This window comes from Chrysemys picta, chromosome 15 (genome assembly GCF_011386835.1).
Source record: "Chrysemys picta bellii isolate R12L10 chromosome 15, ASM1138683v2, whole genome shotgun sequence".
In the NCBI taxonomy this organism is placed as follows: domain Eukaryota; kingdom Metazoa; phylum Chordata; order Testudines; family Emydidae; genus Chrysemys; species Chrysemys picta.
In genome coordinates this window covers 28,193,213-28,210,021 of record NC_088805.1, presented here as the reverse complement: position 1 = coordinate 28,210,021, position 16,809 = coordinate 28,193,213, and the positions used below count along the sequence as shown (strand labels likewise).

The following is a 16,809-nucleotide window of genomic DNA, read 5'->3' as shown; positions in this document are numbered from 1 at the left end:
TATGCCCCCAGCAGTGGAGCTTTGTCTGTGGTGCACCTGTTACATGAGGCCAAGATCAAAGGCCCAAGCAGTATAAAGAAAAAAAATCTAACTATTCATGGTTGTTCTGGTTCTGAATCTGAGACAGTTATGAACTTATTACAATGGGAAAAAAACAGTTGTGGGTTTTGAAGGACTAACATCTCCCAGAGTCTGAGGTTGGAGTCGGGGATGGGGTGATCTCTGATAAGCTTTTTAGCAAGTGTTTAGTTTCCTTTATTATTTTTAAATGTTTTCTCTGTAATGTTTTCACCTTAAAAATAAACGTACTTGCTTACAAAAGAGCTGTGTGGTCACTTGTGACTGCTGGTAATTATTGCTGTTCATAGCCTCTGGGAAAAAAAGTGAAGCACAGATGCTGGCCTGTGTAGGCAGTCTGGCTCGCTGGAAATATCACAGTGTAGGCAGGAACCGTGCAGCCTGGAAAAAACCCGGTCAGGAGGGAGACACACACAGGTGTCTACCCAAGAGCCAGGAGTCTAAAGTGGAGGCCCTAAGGGACCATGGAGAGGCATACAGGTGGAGTGGCCCTGAACTTTGACAGTCACTTCTTCCTTCACATCTTTAAAAGTCAACCTTTCCTCTTCATCTAGAAAGCCAAAGTTTCTGTCCTGACCACCTACTGTCTTGACTATCATCATCTCCTCTTCTTTGGTCTTTGATATTAGCCTCTATTGTCTCCAAATGCCATTGCCCAAATAACCTTTCTTGCCAAGTGCTTCAAACATATTACACTCCTGAGTCATTTCACCAGCTCTGCACTGTGCTGAACAGCCAATCTAGAACTTATTTAGCACCTTGAAAATGAGGGCAGTAATGCACAGCTACCTACACCTCTGTCTTGGTATCCACTCACATTTCCCAATACCCGCTCCACTCTACCAATGACACAAGCCTTGATAACCCTTTGGCTATCTCTCAGCTCCTTCTCCCAAACTGCCCATTGTGTTTGGAATATCCCTCCAAAAACCCATTTGTCAAGATGTCACCTCATCAATTAAATCTAGCATAAAAACCTATCTCAGCAGCATCACCTAAAAAAAAAAAATTGTTTATGCTAAGAAAACAAAGCCACGCAAACCATAAATCTAACAACAAGATTTATTGGCAGCTGCCAATAATATAAAAATATTAAACTAACAAGACATGGGCTCAGCACCACCCTGATAACTGTTTGTATAATTTATCTCTTTCCTCCGTCCTTTGGATTATTATTATTATTATTTTTTTTTTAAATTTAGATTGTAAGATCATCAGGGGAAGGAATTGTTCTTATATGCATGTATAGTTTTTACCACTTTTGGGGCTCTAATCTAAAAGAAATAAACATAGCAACTGCTTAGAAGTTATACATATTAAAACACTTAATTAACTTTTTTTAAAAATATAAACATACTGTGCTGATTCCACTTCGAACGAGTGAAGAAACAACAGACACTTCTAAAGAATAGAGCAGGTGCATTGCAGGCAGTGAAAAAACCATGAGGTTTCTCATCTATAAAATAAGGGAAAAAAACAAAAAGGTAAATGTAGAACTCATAAAATTTGGTGCTGCCTGATGAAATAAATTAATCCCCACAGTTATTTGCAGGATTCTTTCTGGAATGTTTCTATAGAATGAGGTAGAAAATTTATAGAGCACTTTTTGGAGCCCCCCCAGAGGACGAACGCCAAAAATTTAAGTTGAACATTGTTTTAGATGTCATCTATATTTATTATATTTTTAAAAACAAGCATGTCTGCACTAAAGAAACCCCAAACTGGTATAAAAAGCAACAGTTATTTTGCTTTCTAATAGTTGCCCAATGTGAACAGGCATTGGAGTTAAGATAACTGAAACAGAAGGTTGGCGTGAAATTAGCAAACACTGAGAAAAAGGCAACTATTGACTACATGCACAGTCAGCCGTCTCATATCTTCATGCTTTTCAACTGCTGTGTAATCAAAATAAAACAGAATATAGATAAAAAAGAGATTTGTACCTGTTTGTTAACAGGTACTGTCAAGGTTATTAGTTTAAGGCTGGCAATCCCTTGTCTATAAAGAAGAGGGGAAAAAAACACAATCAATCTTATGTTAAATTATGAAGTTTATAAAAAAGATACTGAAACAATTTGCAAAATGTAGGTATTCTATGAAAACTGAGCTATTGTACTACTACAGTATATGGCCCTAGAGTAACACAGTATGTTACCATACATAGGATATGTCGGAGAAAAACAGAGTTTCACTATTTGTTTAGGTACAGCAAGTTCCTTGCAGTTCCTTTCTGTCAGTTCTTTTTCTGCTTCCACAGATAGGAGTTCAATTTCCAAGCTTGAAACCATGCATGTGGTGACAAACTGGGAAGACAAGTACGGTCTAATGGTAAGAGCTAGAATTCTTGTGTTCTAATCTCTGCTCTGTTACCAATTTCTTTTGTAGTTGTAGGCAATTCACCTAAACTCTGTGCCTCAATTTCTCCACCTGCAAAATGTAATACCACTTATTTTCCTACTTTGAAGATAAATGCTATATAAATTCTAGTTATTATGGATGTCAGTATTTCACATAGTCTTGAGAGCAATACTCCAGTGCTCAATCCAGCAGCTGAGTTTGGCCAAAATGATGCTTGCAATTCTAGGGGGAGGGTTCTAAACTGCTTTAATAGTAATAAGGAGAGTCACTACGCAGGAGGCCTCATTTTTACCCTCTCTGGAAGGAAGTCAAGGATACTTGGGCTGCAGGTCCAGTATTGTGCTTTACTGGGCTAGAAAAAGGTCAGTGGAATGCTGCGAGAAGCAAAAATGAGATCTGTCATACCATGCAGTTCAATCCTTAGACTCCCCGATGGTTAAATCTCAGCTTTAGTTCCTGTCCTTGCCAACTGGGGATTACCCCAAGACCTACAGGAAGTCAAATGAGGGTTGGACAGTTCCTGCAGTAATAGACCCTTCATAGTCTAAAGATGGTACTTTAATTCTTCATTTACCTTATGACTGAAGAAGAATCTGATTCTGTAGTTAGAAGAAATTCTTCAATATGAACTGAAGGCCAATCCCAAGTCAAGGTAAGAGAATAAACATCCCACATGCTCAAAATGTTCTAGAAGAAAACAAAGTCAGGTATCCACTTTCTTGACATAATCAAGACATATTTTATTAGATTGGCAGGTCCAAAAAGGAGGATACCAATATATTTACAATACAGTAAATAAGTGTACCAGGTCTTGAAGTGTTTCTATCAAAAGAATAAAGCACATTGCAAGATCAACTCCTCTATAAGGAAAGGCATCTTTCTACCTTATAAAAGTTTTTTAAAATCATTAGGTAAAAAAATCATTGTAAAAGCAATTTCAGACAGATCAGTGACATGATACTTACTTCCTTATCCAAGACAAACAACAAATTGTCTATGACCTGAAATTGCACTGCATCTAGGAAAGAAAACAGCAAAATGTGAAGTTATGTGTGTGTCTGGGAAAAACTTATTTGAATTGAAAATATTTTGAGGAAATACCCATTTACAAAGCAGTTTATTTATTTAGAGTTTTTAAAATGGATCTTACACAGTCAGTCATCCTAGTGGCACAGTTAGGCCCCAATCCAGAAAGCATTTAAGTTTTTATCTGCTGAACTGCTTTGTTGGAATCAAACCAGAGTGCTCAGCAGCTTTTAGGAGTAAGCCCAGGAGGAAGAACAATAACATTACTAAACAATGCTCCCATTCACTCCTCAGCTAGAGACAAATATTTGAAAACAGATTAACGGAAAAAGTTTATTCAACCCTGTAAAAAATGGAAATCCAGCTGTAGGTCATCTTGTAATACTTCACTGCAGAAAAATCGGTTTCAAAAAGTTAACGACTTTGAAGCACAGATTTAGGCTTGCAGTATATACTCACCAAAATAAAGTCTCCTTTTGCAATACTACATGCATTATTAAAACAGTAAACTAACAATTACAAAAATTAGCTCAAGATATTTTCAGTTATATTCCTATCTAATTATATAAATAGACTTCTTATTTTACAGGCAAATTTTTTTAAAGTTTTACCTTTAATCATACTCGAATCAGCAAAACTTTGAACAGACACCAGGTTTTTACTAGGATCCACCTCCCATTTGGAGAGCACACAGTCTCCTTGACCCTGTTTAACAAAACAAAATTTGGTTGTATATTAGAAATTCTGGTAGTTGTCAAGTTTGTCTCATTCATTGTAGTTTAATAGAAAAAGGCTTCTAGGAATTTGCAAATCATGCTGAGTAGTCTACACAGCCTCTTAATAGTTAAGATAAACATTTCAAAAAATCAAAGTAGCTTCTTTCCTTTCCTATTTTTAGGAACTGACTATATCACAATATTTAAATCAATCATTCTTGCCCACTAAAATAGATTTTGGGGGGGGGGGGGTGCTCTTCCAAAAGCATGGAACATTTACAAACAGACAATTTGCATCCAAGTAGGACATTGTGCCTGATCCAAAGCCCATCAATGGAAAGACCTGCAATGAAGTTAATGGGTTTTGGATCAAGACCATAGGTAGTATGTATCTATCGGACCACATTGAGCCCAAGTCCAGAAAAGTGCTTCAGTATGTCCATAATTTTCATCCCCTTAAAATCAATGGGACTATGCACGTGCTTAAGCACTTCGGCAGACTGGGACTTTATACTGTACTTTGGCAAAAGTCTGTTGAATGTGGGCCCGATAAAAAGACTCTCATTGACTTCAGTTGACATTAGATTGGGCCCTCTGAGAACAAGGATTAGATTAGAAATACAAGAGCACATGCAGATGAACTAAAATCCCGCAATTTAGTATAGTCACTAGTAAAGCGCCACACATTTACCATCAACCGTCATAGCACTATGCCCAGTTTTGAAATAACAAATTGTCCCTTTAAAACTAAAATCTTGACATTGTCTTTTAATCGATCAAAAGATTACTGATATTGCAGACTATCATTACATTTATAGACATCTTAATGCATCAGATAATTTTAATCATTTGTCTCCATAAAAATTTTTTCAGTAAAATATCAGTATGTAAATTTACCCCAATTATCAGCAGGATGTTGTTCATCGAGTCACCAATCACAAAATTCAGACAACCAAGGGTGTGATAATCCTTTGTAGAAATATAAGCAGTCTTGATCATTCCTTGTAACTGGAAAAATGAAAACAGAGTTATTTATGGAATAATAAATAAGTTTGTTAAAACTTAAATGCTAACTTTAGGATGTAAAGAAAACTTCAGTTTACCCATTTATCAGTTAGCTTTACAGCAATTAAAAAATTTTCAAACAAAAAGTGTTTGATAAGCTATACATATCAAAGTTTTGTAAACTGGAAATTTGTAACAGATACACCAGGTGGCACACTAGCAGATACTGCATTTACCTTCTTTGCTGTAATCATGTCCATCTTGTCAATTGCTATATAAAAACAATTAAAAAAAGTAAACAAAAAATATAGTTTCGTAATTTCATAGTTTCATATTGGATAGCTGTAATGCCAACCTGACAGCTCTGTACAGCACTAACACCACTATAATCAAAGTTCACATGGTTTTCCAGTGGTCAGGCGTTATAGAAAATTAACTTTTTGTAAGCCCAGGGTGGTCCGGTGCTGTTGGTGACCTCATTAAAGTAATTAATAATATTCTTCAATATAACTAACACAGTAATACTATGACTTGGAATTCTATTCCTGTAACAAGCAATACTCTCAATAAGAAACAAACAGAATTAGCGAAGGGAATGTAAACTATAAGTAATTTGCGGGGGAGGGAGGGTTGGGGGCAGGGGGGAATAGTATACAAAACTAGGGTTTTGTTTTTTTTGTTTTTGTTTTTTAGACAAACTAAAACCTTGCATCATTCACAATTAGTTCACACTATCTTACTCATTCGTAGTGTTTTTAAGACCATTTCCTGGAAGTTGCTGAACATTCTCAGCTCCCTCTGAAGCCAATGGGAGTTGAGGTCACTCAGCACTTCATAGGATTGGACTCTTAGCCACTACAGAAAGCAGCACACAAGTATTTTAGTTGTTATAGGTTAATACACAGCGATCCAGAATTTTATTTTAAACATGAGTTGTATCATCATACCTTCCTGAATTTTTGCAAGTGGGACGCACATAATGCAAAATAATCCATTGCTTGTGAGAATGAATATATGATAGATTCCTATAAAAATAAAACACAAATACAACAAACTTAAGTTTCTAAAAGTGTAAAAATTATTTAGTTCAAACTTTGATCTATTTTAAAATTCTAATCTGGTGAAAACTAGTTACATTTTATTTGTTAAAGTAAGAACATTACCAAGCACAGAAAGATTTAAAATATATGTGGAACCAAAATTAAGAACATACATGCATAACACAGCCTGAGATTACCCCATGCAACTCTAACAGCAGCTGAATGACATCATTCATAGAACTTTGTTGATACTAGTGATGCTGTTAAGTATTATTGTAACTTCACAAAAAATCACCTTATCACTAATGTCACTAAGTACATATGCACCATTAAAGGCCAAATCATGAGGTTCTGAAGTTAATAGGCATTCATATATGTAAAAATAAAGTAAAGTTTTCACAACTGGTTCTAAGTCAACCAAAAAGATGCTACCTGCTAAAAATAAACTAACAACATACATTAAAAATCTCACACTAGTGTCCAGAGAGAATAGATCCTAAATTCATCCCCTTAATTCCCACCGGTCAATGCTGTCAGACCAGCGAAGGAAAGGATATCTGAAGTTACAGTCTCTCCAATGAAAATGTATCACCCCAGACATTCATATCTAGGTACTATTTGAAGAGATGCCTCAGCAAAGACGGGTAGTGCATAAAGAAAGAAACAACCAGAACCAGGTTAGTTTCAGAGGGAACATATGCCAAAGAGAGGAAAAAACGAATATTGATGTCAAACTTCTAAATAACAAAAAAGAACTCAAAGTACTTCACATAGAAGCCAGTACTGGTAAAAAGGCATGCATCAGAACTTTTTTTTAAAAAAGCATCCACCAGGCATTATAAAATTTTAGTCACTAACTACCTTAAATAGATCTGTCAAAAAAAATTTTTCCAAAAAAAAATAAAAAAATAAAAAAAATCAATCAATAAGCAGTTCAATATATAAATTAGTACCACAAAATGTAGTTGCAAACAATGCAATTTGGCTTCTTCGATTAGATTAACAGAAGTGAAACTAATGACTATTAAAGACTCAGTGTACTTACAATGTATAAGGGTGAAATCCTTCACCACTAAAGTTAATGGGAGTTTTGATGTTGACTTCATAGAAGTCAAGATTTCATCACAAGAATAACCAGATGCTCAGGTTGGGCCTGATGCAATGTCAATAGGAGTCTTTCCACTGCTTTCAGTGGGCTTTGGATCAGGCCCTATTGCCTGTGCCACCTGTCAAGTGGGGCATAATAATTAATTAAAACTATATATAGGAAACCAGAGCAGCTTTCCTGGGACAGTAGCTGTGGAAAATGAAAAGTTCTGGAGTACAGTCATCCCAAATAACATGCTTATCTCCCAATATTTTATAAATAAAAAAAATTAAAAATCTGAAATTAAATTTAACCAAAACACTTTAGTAAGTGATTGTGGTCTGGATTCTGCAAACACTTATCCTTGTGCTTAACCGTACACATACAAGAAGTTCCACTAAAGTCAATGGAAATGCTCACATGTATATAGTTAAGTACATGTATGTTTACAGGCTCTGGCCTTAAAGGAGCAATGAGACAGCCTCTTAAACAATATCCTGAATGCATGTGAATATCCACTTTTAAATATTAATACACAGCAAGAGGAGATGTACAGAAAAATATAACCTACACAAACTGTTACTAAGTAGCACACTTCTCCTTGTTTTCCTGAGGTTGTCAGACATGAGCTCAGTCAAGAGTTCAACTCTGGAAGGTGCAGAGCACTCTGGCCCTGATCCACCAAAGTACATAAGCATGTGCTTAGCTTTAAGAATGCAGTTCAATGGGATTCCTATGCTTAAAGTTAGGCATGTGCTGATGTGCTCGGTCAGATCAGGGCCAGAGTGCTCCACACTTGCAGGGTTGAGCCCTAACGGGTCAAATCCAGCTATCACAGCACATACATTTTTATTACAGATAAATTGCTCACGGTTAAGATCGCATCCATCTTATTTTTTCTTCTGAAAGTTAAGACCAGGCTATTTTTAGGAAGAATTATAAGAAAAAACGTACCTCCATCTGCATTATCTTTTTCTATAATAAGGTTTAGATAAGTCTTTTCATTTGCAGATTTCTGAACCAAAACCTAAAATACAAGTCAACATAAAGACAAATTTTATTCCATACTGGATAAAAATTATGTGTTAGGAAATAATGCATATTAATGTTAACCTATACTATTTTCCCTCCAGAAATTCTGCATTAACGTGCAATTTTGAATAATAAGGAATTGGTAACATAAATAATTACTTTAGCGATCAATCCTGCACACTCTTAGAGAAATAGTCCTTATCCTCATACAAAATGGGGCTGTGGGTATGTCTACACTTACCGGAGGGTCCGGTGGCAGGCAATCGATGTTCTCGGATCGATTTATTGCGTCTGGTTTAGACGCGATAAATCGATCCCGGAAGTGCTCGCCGTCGACGCCGGTACTCCAGCTCAGCGAGAGGAGTACGCGGCATCGACGGGGGAGCCTCCCTGCCGCGTCTGGACCCGCGGTAAGTTTGGACTAAGGTACTTCGAATTCAGCTACGTTATTAACGTAGCTGAATTTGCGTACCTTAGTCCGAAGTGGGGGGTTAGTGGGGACCAGGCCTGTGTTTTGTTTTTAAATAAAGTTCACTAGATCTGTTACTCGCAGGACATTTTATGGGGGTGGGAAAAAAAGTTCCTTATAACCTAACATGCATAGTCAGCCAAAGCAAGAGTCACCTTCAAGATACTCAGTTTATTAATATTTTGGTATTTGACACAACTAAAAAAGCATGCAAGCAACTGAGAATGGAGCAAAAAAGTAAGTTCCGTACATTAGTTAGCAAAGTTTGCTTTGATGGTACATGAAGAAGATGTAGGTTACCACTTCTCTCACCGACTACAAGAAACTGTCCTTTTTGACACAAACCAACCACATCCACTTCAGTATCTGAAAATTCCAGACCAAAATTTCAAATATTAGATTGTCATAGACAATGCAGTTCAAGCATGAATAAAGTTAGTAGTGCAGCATTTCAAATTCCTTCAAATATTTATTTTGATTTATAGAAGTGCTAAGAAAGGAGCATTCTTCCACATGCTCTAAGCCAGGGGTTCTCAACAAATTTTTTGGTGGCCTCAGAATGCGGCCACCAACTCTTGCTGGTGGCCGCACTGACACTTTTCTCTAAAATACTTAATTAACTTTAGGAAAAACAAATAAATATGCATGTATATACATCAAGATCATTGCAATTTATTCATGTAGGGGTTTTTTTGCAGATTCAATAATAAAAATAATGCTGTGAAAAGTGATATTTATAGGTTTAATGTCACTTTTCACAGCAAGTCCTGGCAAGTTAAGACCTGAGTGGAGGGGTGAGGCAGCAGATGTCGGGGTGATGGCTGGGGCGGGGGGTGTCACCACCACATGGTCAGAGGTGTGTGTTGGCGCCTGGGGCTGGAGGTCGGCGCGCTGGGCCAGCACCCACTGGAGCCCAGGGTCGGCCCCCACAGTTGCGTGGCCAGGGCCGGGGATCGGCACCCACTGCCACACAAGTGGGGGTCGGAACCCAGAGCTGGCACCTGCTGCTGTGCGACTGGGGCCGGGAGTCAGCAGCAGGGTTGGTGCTTGGGGTCTGTGCCTGCAGCTGCACAGCTGGGGGTAGGAGTCAGTATCCTGGGCCAGCACTCGCCAGAGCCTGCTGCTGCATGACCCGAGGTCGGCGTCCAGGGCCAGCACCTGCCAGAGCCTGGGGTTGGTGCCTGCTTCCGCGTGACCGGGGCTGGCGCCTGGGGATCGGCACCCATGGCCAGCTCCTGCCAGAACCAAGGGTTGACATCCAGGAGCAGTGCTTGGGGTCAGCAGCCAGGGCTGGGGGTCGGAGCACACGGCTGGGGGTTGGCTGTCATCAGGGTTTGGGCCTGCGCCTGCTGCCACATGGCCAGGGCAAGGGGGCAGCATCCAGAGCCAGCACCCGCAGAAGCCCAAGGCCAGCACCGGGGATCCGCACCCATGGCCAGCAGCCACTGGAGCTCAGGGTTGGTGCCTGGGGCCGGCACCTGGCATCAGTGACTAGGGCTGGGGGTCAATGCACACGGATGGGAGTCAGCGCCTGGGGCCAGCGGCCGCTGGCAGGATTAGGGGTCGGCACCACATGGCCAGAACCGGGATCGGAGCCCACTACTGTGTGGCCAGGGGTTGGAGGCTGGAACCCCATGGCTGGAGCCCTAGTCTGCAGCCAGGCTCCCTAAGTCCCCACTGCTTAACCACCCCAGGGCTGAAGTCCAATCCCCACTAAGCCCCTCCGTCCCCTCCCAGGTAGAGAGCTCACCTTGCTCCTTGAGCGTTGTATCCCACCTGTCTCCGGAGACATGCTTTGCTGACCCCACTCCCCATCACCACCCAAGAAGCTGCTGTGGCCGCATTTGAGAAATGGTGCTCTAGGCACCCTTGATACAAGTTAAAAATACAAGTTCAGCAATTTATAATAGCCCAGCACAAACCTCCCAAAATCAGGCTTGAGACCAATATAATGATTCTAAAAATTGTCCACAATTCATTTTGTGTGAAGAGCTGGTAAATCACTGTTCTAATATCAACAGGGTTTTGTATTCTATAATATAAATGGTTTTGATTAACTTGTGTTAATAAATCTTTTTCAACTAAAAGCAATTAGTTGGTCATGTTTCTTTCTCACATATTACGTACTTTTAAGGTAATAAAAATAGCAGATATAGTTTGTCTCCATGGTTATATAGATTTGATCTCTCCCAATTTTCACTCAAGATGCAAATTGGGGAGTCTTTGGATCATATCTGTAGTTTCACTTTTTGATCCCAATCCTGCAAATACACACACATCTTCATTCATGTGAATAGTCCTACAGAAGCCATTAGGATTCCCCACATATTTAATATTAAGCTCACCCATAAATGTTTCCAGAATTGAGACTTCAGACCTCAATCCTGCAAAGAGTTTCATATAGGTGGACCTCTGCACTCAGACACATCCCCAATAAAGTTAATAGGAGCTTTGTTAATGACCTCTAGAGGCAACAGAGGTGCTGTATTGTTTATACAAATGTTCTGTTATAATGATGGGTTGTTTTGTTTTTTTTTTAAATCTAGGATATATTGATGAAGGATACTTCCTGTATTTTCAGTTAAAAAATAATAATGCTGTTTTTAATTAACTGAATCCATACGCAATTTTCACTTACAGTTAGTTTAATTCCAAAACAATAAACTCACCAAACTGAATGTGCATCTGAAAAGACTGGCAAATGCTATCAAGAAGTGCCACTGATCTGTCAGCCACAATAATACAGCCATCACTTGAATTGCATGCATATAGTTTTGGATTACACAAGACCTTAGAAATAAAAAGAAGAGCTATGAAATATAAGCAACGAAAAGTACCTTTAAAAATACAGATAAGAGTAATGCTTTTCAACAATTAAAAAAAGACAATATGTAATAGTCTATTAGTCTAAAACAATTTTTTTTTACATACACCTCTACCTCGATATAACGCTGTCTTCGGGAGCCAAAAAATCTTACTGCGTTATAGGTTGTGACAGACCCAGACCAGTGGGGTACAGGAGTCTGGTCCTATTGGGATCCAGGAAGTGGGCGGGCAAAGCTTGCCCATTGCTAAAGGATCCCTCCCCAGCCTAAGGGGGGAGGGGGGGGAAGTCCACAGGACCTGGAGACCAAAAAATTACAGGGTACAACAAATAAAAGAAAAGGGACAGGAGTGAGGTCAAAGGGTCAAACGAAGGGAACCAGACGGGGTACAGGAGTCTGGTCCTATTGGGATCCAGGATGTGGGCGGTAAAGCGAAGCCCACCCACTGCTAAAGGATTCCCCCCAGCCTAAGGGGGGGTCTACAGGGCCTGGAGACCAAAAAATTACGGGGGACAACTAATAAAAGAACAGGGACAGGAGTGAGGTCAAAGGGTCAAACGAAGGGAACCAGACGGGGTACAGGAGTCTGGGAGAGGGCAAATATACTGGTCACTGGATGAGTAGTTTTCTGTTCCCTGAGTAACCAGATCAGGGGCTGCACTAGAGTAATCAGGAACCTGCTAGAACCAGTTAAGGCAGGCAGGCTAATTAGGACACCTGGAGCCAATTAAGAAGAAGCTTCTAGAATCAATTAAGGCAGGCTAATCAGGGCACCTGGGTTTTAAAAAGGAGCTCACTTCAGTTTGTGGTGTGAGTGTGAGGAGCTGGGAGCAAGAAGTGCAAAGAGCTGAGAGGGTGTGCTGTTGGAGGACTGAGGAGCACAAGTGTTATCAGACACCAGGAGGAAGGTCCTGTGGTGAGAATAAGGAAGATGTTTGGAGGAGGCCATGGGGAAGTAGCCCAGGGAGTTGTAGCTGTCATGCAGCTGTTACAGGAGGCTCTATAGACAGCTACAGTCCACAGGGCCCTGGGCTGGAACCTGGAGTAGAGGGTGGGCCTAGGTTCCCCCCAAACCTCCCAATTGACCTGGATGGTGGGTTCTTCCAGAGGGGAAAGTCTCTGGGCTGTTCCCCAACCCACATGGTGAATCTCTGAGGCAAGAAAATCCACCAATAAGCGCAGGACCCACCAAGATAGAGGAGGAACTTTGTTACAAGGTGAAACCGTGTTGTGTTATAGCAAACTTGGTTTGATCCACTGGAGTGTACTTGCTCTTCTCCCCCCCCACCCCCCTCCCCCACCCCCGCAGCACTACTTTACTGCTTTATATCTGAATTCATGTTATATCAGGGTAGAGGTGTAGTTCCAATAAATTCCAGCATAATAAGTTCTGATACTGATAAATTCTACCTTTTCAGAGGAAGTTATTTTAACTAGCGTATTCTCTTGGTACAGGGCAGTTCCACATTCTTGTCTTGAACCTATGTTCAGTCGTCCACTTCCTGTGTCATCATTTGTCAGAAGTTCAATACAATTCCACATGTTGAAGAAATTCTTTACCTCTGATAAACAGATAGAAATTTATAGTAGCAAAAGCTAAATGGCATTAAAGCAAAGTGACATTTAAACAATTATCACATAAAACCCACTGACTTTGTCGTAATACTATGATTCTATATTGGGGTAGGCAACCTTTCAGAAGTGGTGTGCCGAGTCTTCATTTATTCACTTTAATTTAAGGTTTTGCATGCTGGTAATACAGTTTAATGTTTTTAGAAGGTGTCTCTCTATAAGTCTACATTATATAACTAAACTATTGTATGTAAAAAAAACAAGGTTTTCAATATGTTTAAGAAGCTTCATTTAAAATTAAAATGCTGATCTTACACCGCCAGCCTGCTCAGCCCGCTGGGTAGAAGGCTGGGCGTTGGGGGCGGGGGCGAAGGTCAGGGCAGAGGGCTGGGTTGCTTGGCTCTTGGGGGTGCTCATGGCAGGGGGCTGGGAGAGAAATGCCCTGTTCTACCTCCATCCCCTTCACTAAGGCCCCGTCCTTACCAGTCTCCCCTCCGGTTGCAGGAAGCAGAAGCTTGGTCCTGCTGCAGCCAAGCTTCCCTCCTCCCCCACTTCTTCCCCCAGCGTGGTGCGTTCCTGCCCCACCTCTCCTCCTCCTCTCACAGGACAGGCAGCGTGCCACTCAAAATCGGCTTGCATGCCATGATTGGCATGCGTGCCGTAGGTTGCCGACCCCTGTCCTAGACAAACCTTATTGACTTAATTACTGAATTTAGTTTAAGTATGTTAGGAATTCATTGTATTAAAAATGCAAGTGTCTATGTACTATTTAGGTATTTAAATTAATATATGAAATGATTAATATGGGAAATTATCAAATGCCAATTTAATCAAATTCTTGTATTAAATCCAAAGGTGAAATGGTACATTATACAGTTGCTCTGAACATCCCCAAAAAGCCCAAATAAGTAATTTACTACATCTGAACACTAACAAAACATAAGCATTTGATCAAGATACTTCCAAACAGGCTAAATCCAGGAGTGCTTGGACCCACCTTGGTTGGGTCCAACATGGTCAGGTGGGTATTGGCAATGAACCCTTTAAGAGCTGACTTTTTAATACCCTTTAACAAACAAGTAATATCATTACCAATTCACCCTTATTTCCAGTCTTAATTCAAATAAGATTTACAACATTCTTTCTTCCCAAGGCCTTTTCTCCTTCCTGCTATCCAACAGCTTTTTTCTGTTCAACCTGTCACATAGGAGACCACTGATATGTGGGGTGGGAAGGTCCATGTTGGCTCATTTTAAGAGGGTGTGGTGTGTGGCTTTTTTTTTTTTTTAATTTAAAACCATCTGCAGTCACCCCTATCGGTCAGAGGCCTTCTTTTTAGAAACTATCCCTTATCTCATTAGTTTAGTCTTTGAGCCAGACATCCTCCCTAATTTATTCCTTCTGGCCTTATCACTTATTATTTTCAAGGCCTTCCTTCAAGTTGCTAGTCAGGGCCTTTCTTCAAAACATTTCCTTAACTAGACATAAGCTAACTTTTTTTTTAATTCTTTAATTTTACACTTGTATACAATCCCTCATGTAGGAAATTTCAATGGGGAAGAGAGACCACAGCCCTCCAAGAATGAAGAGCAATGGATCATGATTAGGCAAACTCATTCAGGTTGTAATACCACCACCTGAAGAGATGCTTACATATACTAGTTAAACTAGATGCTCTAGGGACCAACAGACAAAGAACTCAGGGTATATAACCAAAAATTAAGTGATTCAGGGTCATCTTTTTGATCCAGCAAACAGACAGGACCTCTGGTCCAAGCGGGGCACAATCCTTAGGGAAGGTTTGGAAGGTCTTTGGCCTGCACAGGCTCTGATTAAACTTGTGACCACAAGAAAAAACCCATATGGGGTTTTAAGGCCTAATTACTAACCAGAGCCCCTGCTGGAGTCAGGGGTGATCTCTGGTAAGTTTGTCATGTATGTAGGTTCTTTTATTGGCTTTTAATGTATGCTGTAATGCTTTTATGTTAAGAATGAGTCCTTGCTAAGGAAGAATTATGTAGCAAATTATAACTGTTGGCAATTACATTGTCTGCCATTTGAGGAGAGAAGCAAAGAAGGCCTGCTTAGGCAGTCTGTCTTTTGGGGAATAATACAGTACAGACAGGGAACTGTTTAGCCTGGAAATACGTGTCACCTTGCTCAGAAGGGGCAGAGAATCTCACCAAGACAGGTGATGGCTGGAGTCAAGAATATGTGCCCTTGCTGGACCACAGAGGAGGAATACAGGTGCAGTTGCCCTGAAACCTACTCGGATTTGCTGCTCTTCCCCCAGTGGTAAGGCAGGGGAGAAAACAGCAAATCTGAGCTTCTCCAGGAGGCAGCCTTTGTGTTATCCTGTTGACTTAGTGATCATAAGGAGTACAACCCTGGCGCTTCAGAGCATAAACCACATCCATAGTCAATATGGTCTCTCTTGCTTGGCATGCTCAGAGCTTATGGGTCAGCATTATAGATCCCATTCTCCAACACCTTCAGCACTCTAAGGGTCTCTTCATAGATCAAACCTGAAATACACTTCACCCCACATCGAGCCAAGTGATGAATAGCTAGCTTGGTAATAACTTGGATGTTAGTCTGAAGCACTTTTTAATGGTGCTTAGTGGCTCCTTTCTCTAATCCTTTACAGCCCATGGTGACTGAAATCACATGCAAGCAGCACTCCAGGAGCCAGGCAGAGCTCTTTCCATACAGGGGGAGCTGAGCCTACATCATTCTGAGAAAAGGGAAGAAGAAACAGCTCACCCCACCCTCCATGCAACATCCAGCATTTGAGAGAGGAGAGGAGCTGAAGAGCCCCTGGAGTTGCCCCTAAGCCATGGAAGACCAGCTGCCCTGCCCAGCTTGGGAGAGGTGGATGGAGAGCCCCAGAGGAGGCTGGGTGCAGAACTGATGAGTGGGGGTGGAAATAATTGTTAGGGAGGGGCGGCGCAGGGCAGATGTGGACGGAGAGCTCCCACAACAGGGGCCAGAATAACCTTAATAAGCGAAGGGAGCACTGACAACATGCACGACCACACAAACAGGGGACTGTTGGCCAAAAATTAAGACAAATCCAAACCTCAAAATAATCTCTAAAAGAAATCCTCATGAGGGGGAACCAATCTCATACTTGGAGGGGGTCTGACTCATGATTTGTGGTTGACAACGCTGCACTTTACATAAGCTTCAGCTCACCCCAAGGATCCCCACCTCTCCTCAGAGTACCTTGTCCGCATGACACCTCTTCTCTCCCCCCCCCCCCCCCCAGTGCCTTATCAACCTCCTCCCCGCTCAGGGGTGCTTTATCAGTACCACACCTCCCCCAACATTACCTTAGCTTGGCATCCAGTAGCAACGCCTCAGCCCAGAGGCACTGTATAAAGGTCTCTCTCCCCTCAGTCATAGGAGGGAGGGAGCGAGCTGGGCGTGGGGTATAAAGCTCTACTACGGCAGCTGCCTCACAGTCTGAGATTCAAATTGGCGGGAATTTCCCCGTTCCATCTCAGGCAGCTACAGGATGCAGTAAGGGTCAAACGTAAAGGCGAGCCCGGGGAACTAACTAGAGTGGCTATCGCTCCCCCGCCCCTCCCGCCTCCTAGGG

At 41.1% G+C, this 16,809-nt stretch overlaps 1 protein-coding gene across 6 annotated transcripts in view; it reads right to left on the bottom strand.

Moving 5' to 3' along the window:
* Positions 1–16,732, bottom strand: part of KNTC1 (kinetochore associated 1) — a 72,315-nt gene extending 55,583 nt beyond the window's left edge. For 2 of the 6 annotated variants that reach the window (XM_065568129.1, XM_065568127.1), the window contains exons 1-13: positions 16,541–16,732; positions 13,047–13,198; positions 11,481–11,601; positions 9,062–9,177; positions 8,265–8,337; positions 6,131–6,208; positions 5,420–5,454; positions 5,076–5,186; positions 4,074–4,167; positions 3,402–3,454; positions 3,011–3,123; positions 2,022–2,076; positions 1,436–1,534 (exon numbers count right to left, since the gene is read on the bottom strand). In XM_065568129.1, the coding sequence (XP_065424201.1) occupies positions 1,436–1,534; positions 2,022–2,076; positions 3,011–3,123; positions 3,402–3,454; positions 4,074–4,167; positions 5,076–5,186; positions 5,420–5,454; positions 6,131–6,208; positions 8,265–8,337; positions 9,062–9,177; positions 11,481–11,601; positions 13,047–13,178 (1,080 nt within the window). In that variant the 5' untranslated portion in view covers positions 13,179–13,198; positions 16,541–16,732. Of the gene's footprint in view, positions 1–1,435; positions 1,535–2,021; positions 2,077–3,010; positions 3,124–3,401; positions 3,455–4,073; positions 4,168–5,075; positions 5,187–5,419; positions 5,455–6,130; positions 6,209–6,744; positions 6,872–8,264; positions 8,338–9,061; positions 9,178–11,480; positions 11,602–13,046; positions 13,199–16,540 lie in introns of those variants that run through there. The other 4 variants (XM_065568128.1, XM_065568130.1, XM_024101412.3 and 1 more) reach the window with 4 other exon arrangements.
* Between the last annotated feature and the right edge of the window lie 77 nt (positions 16,733–16,809).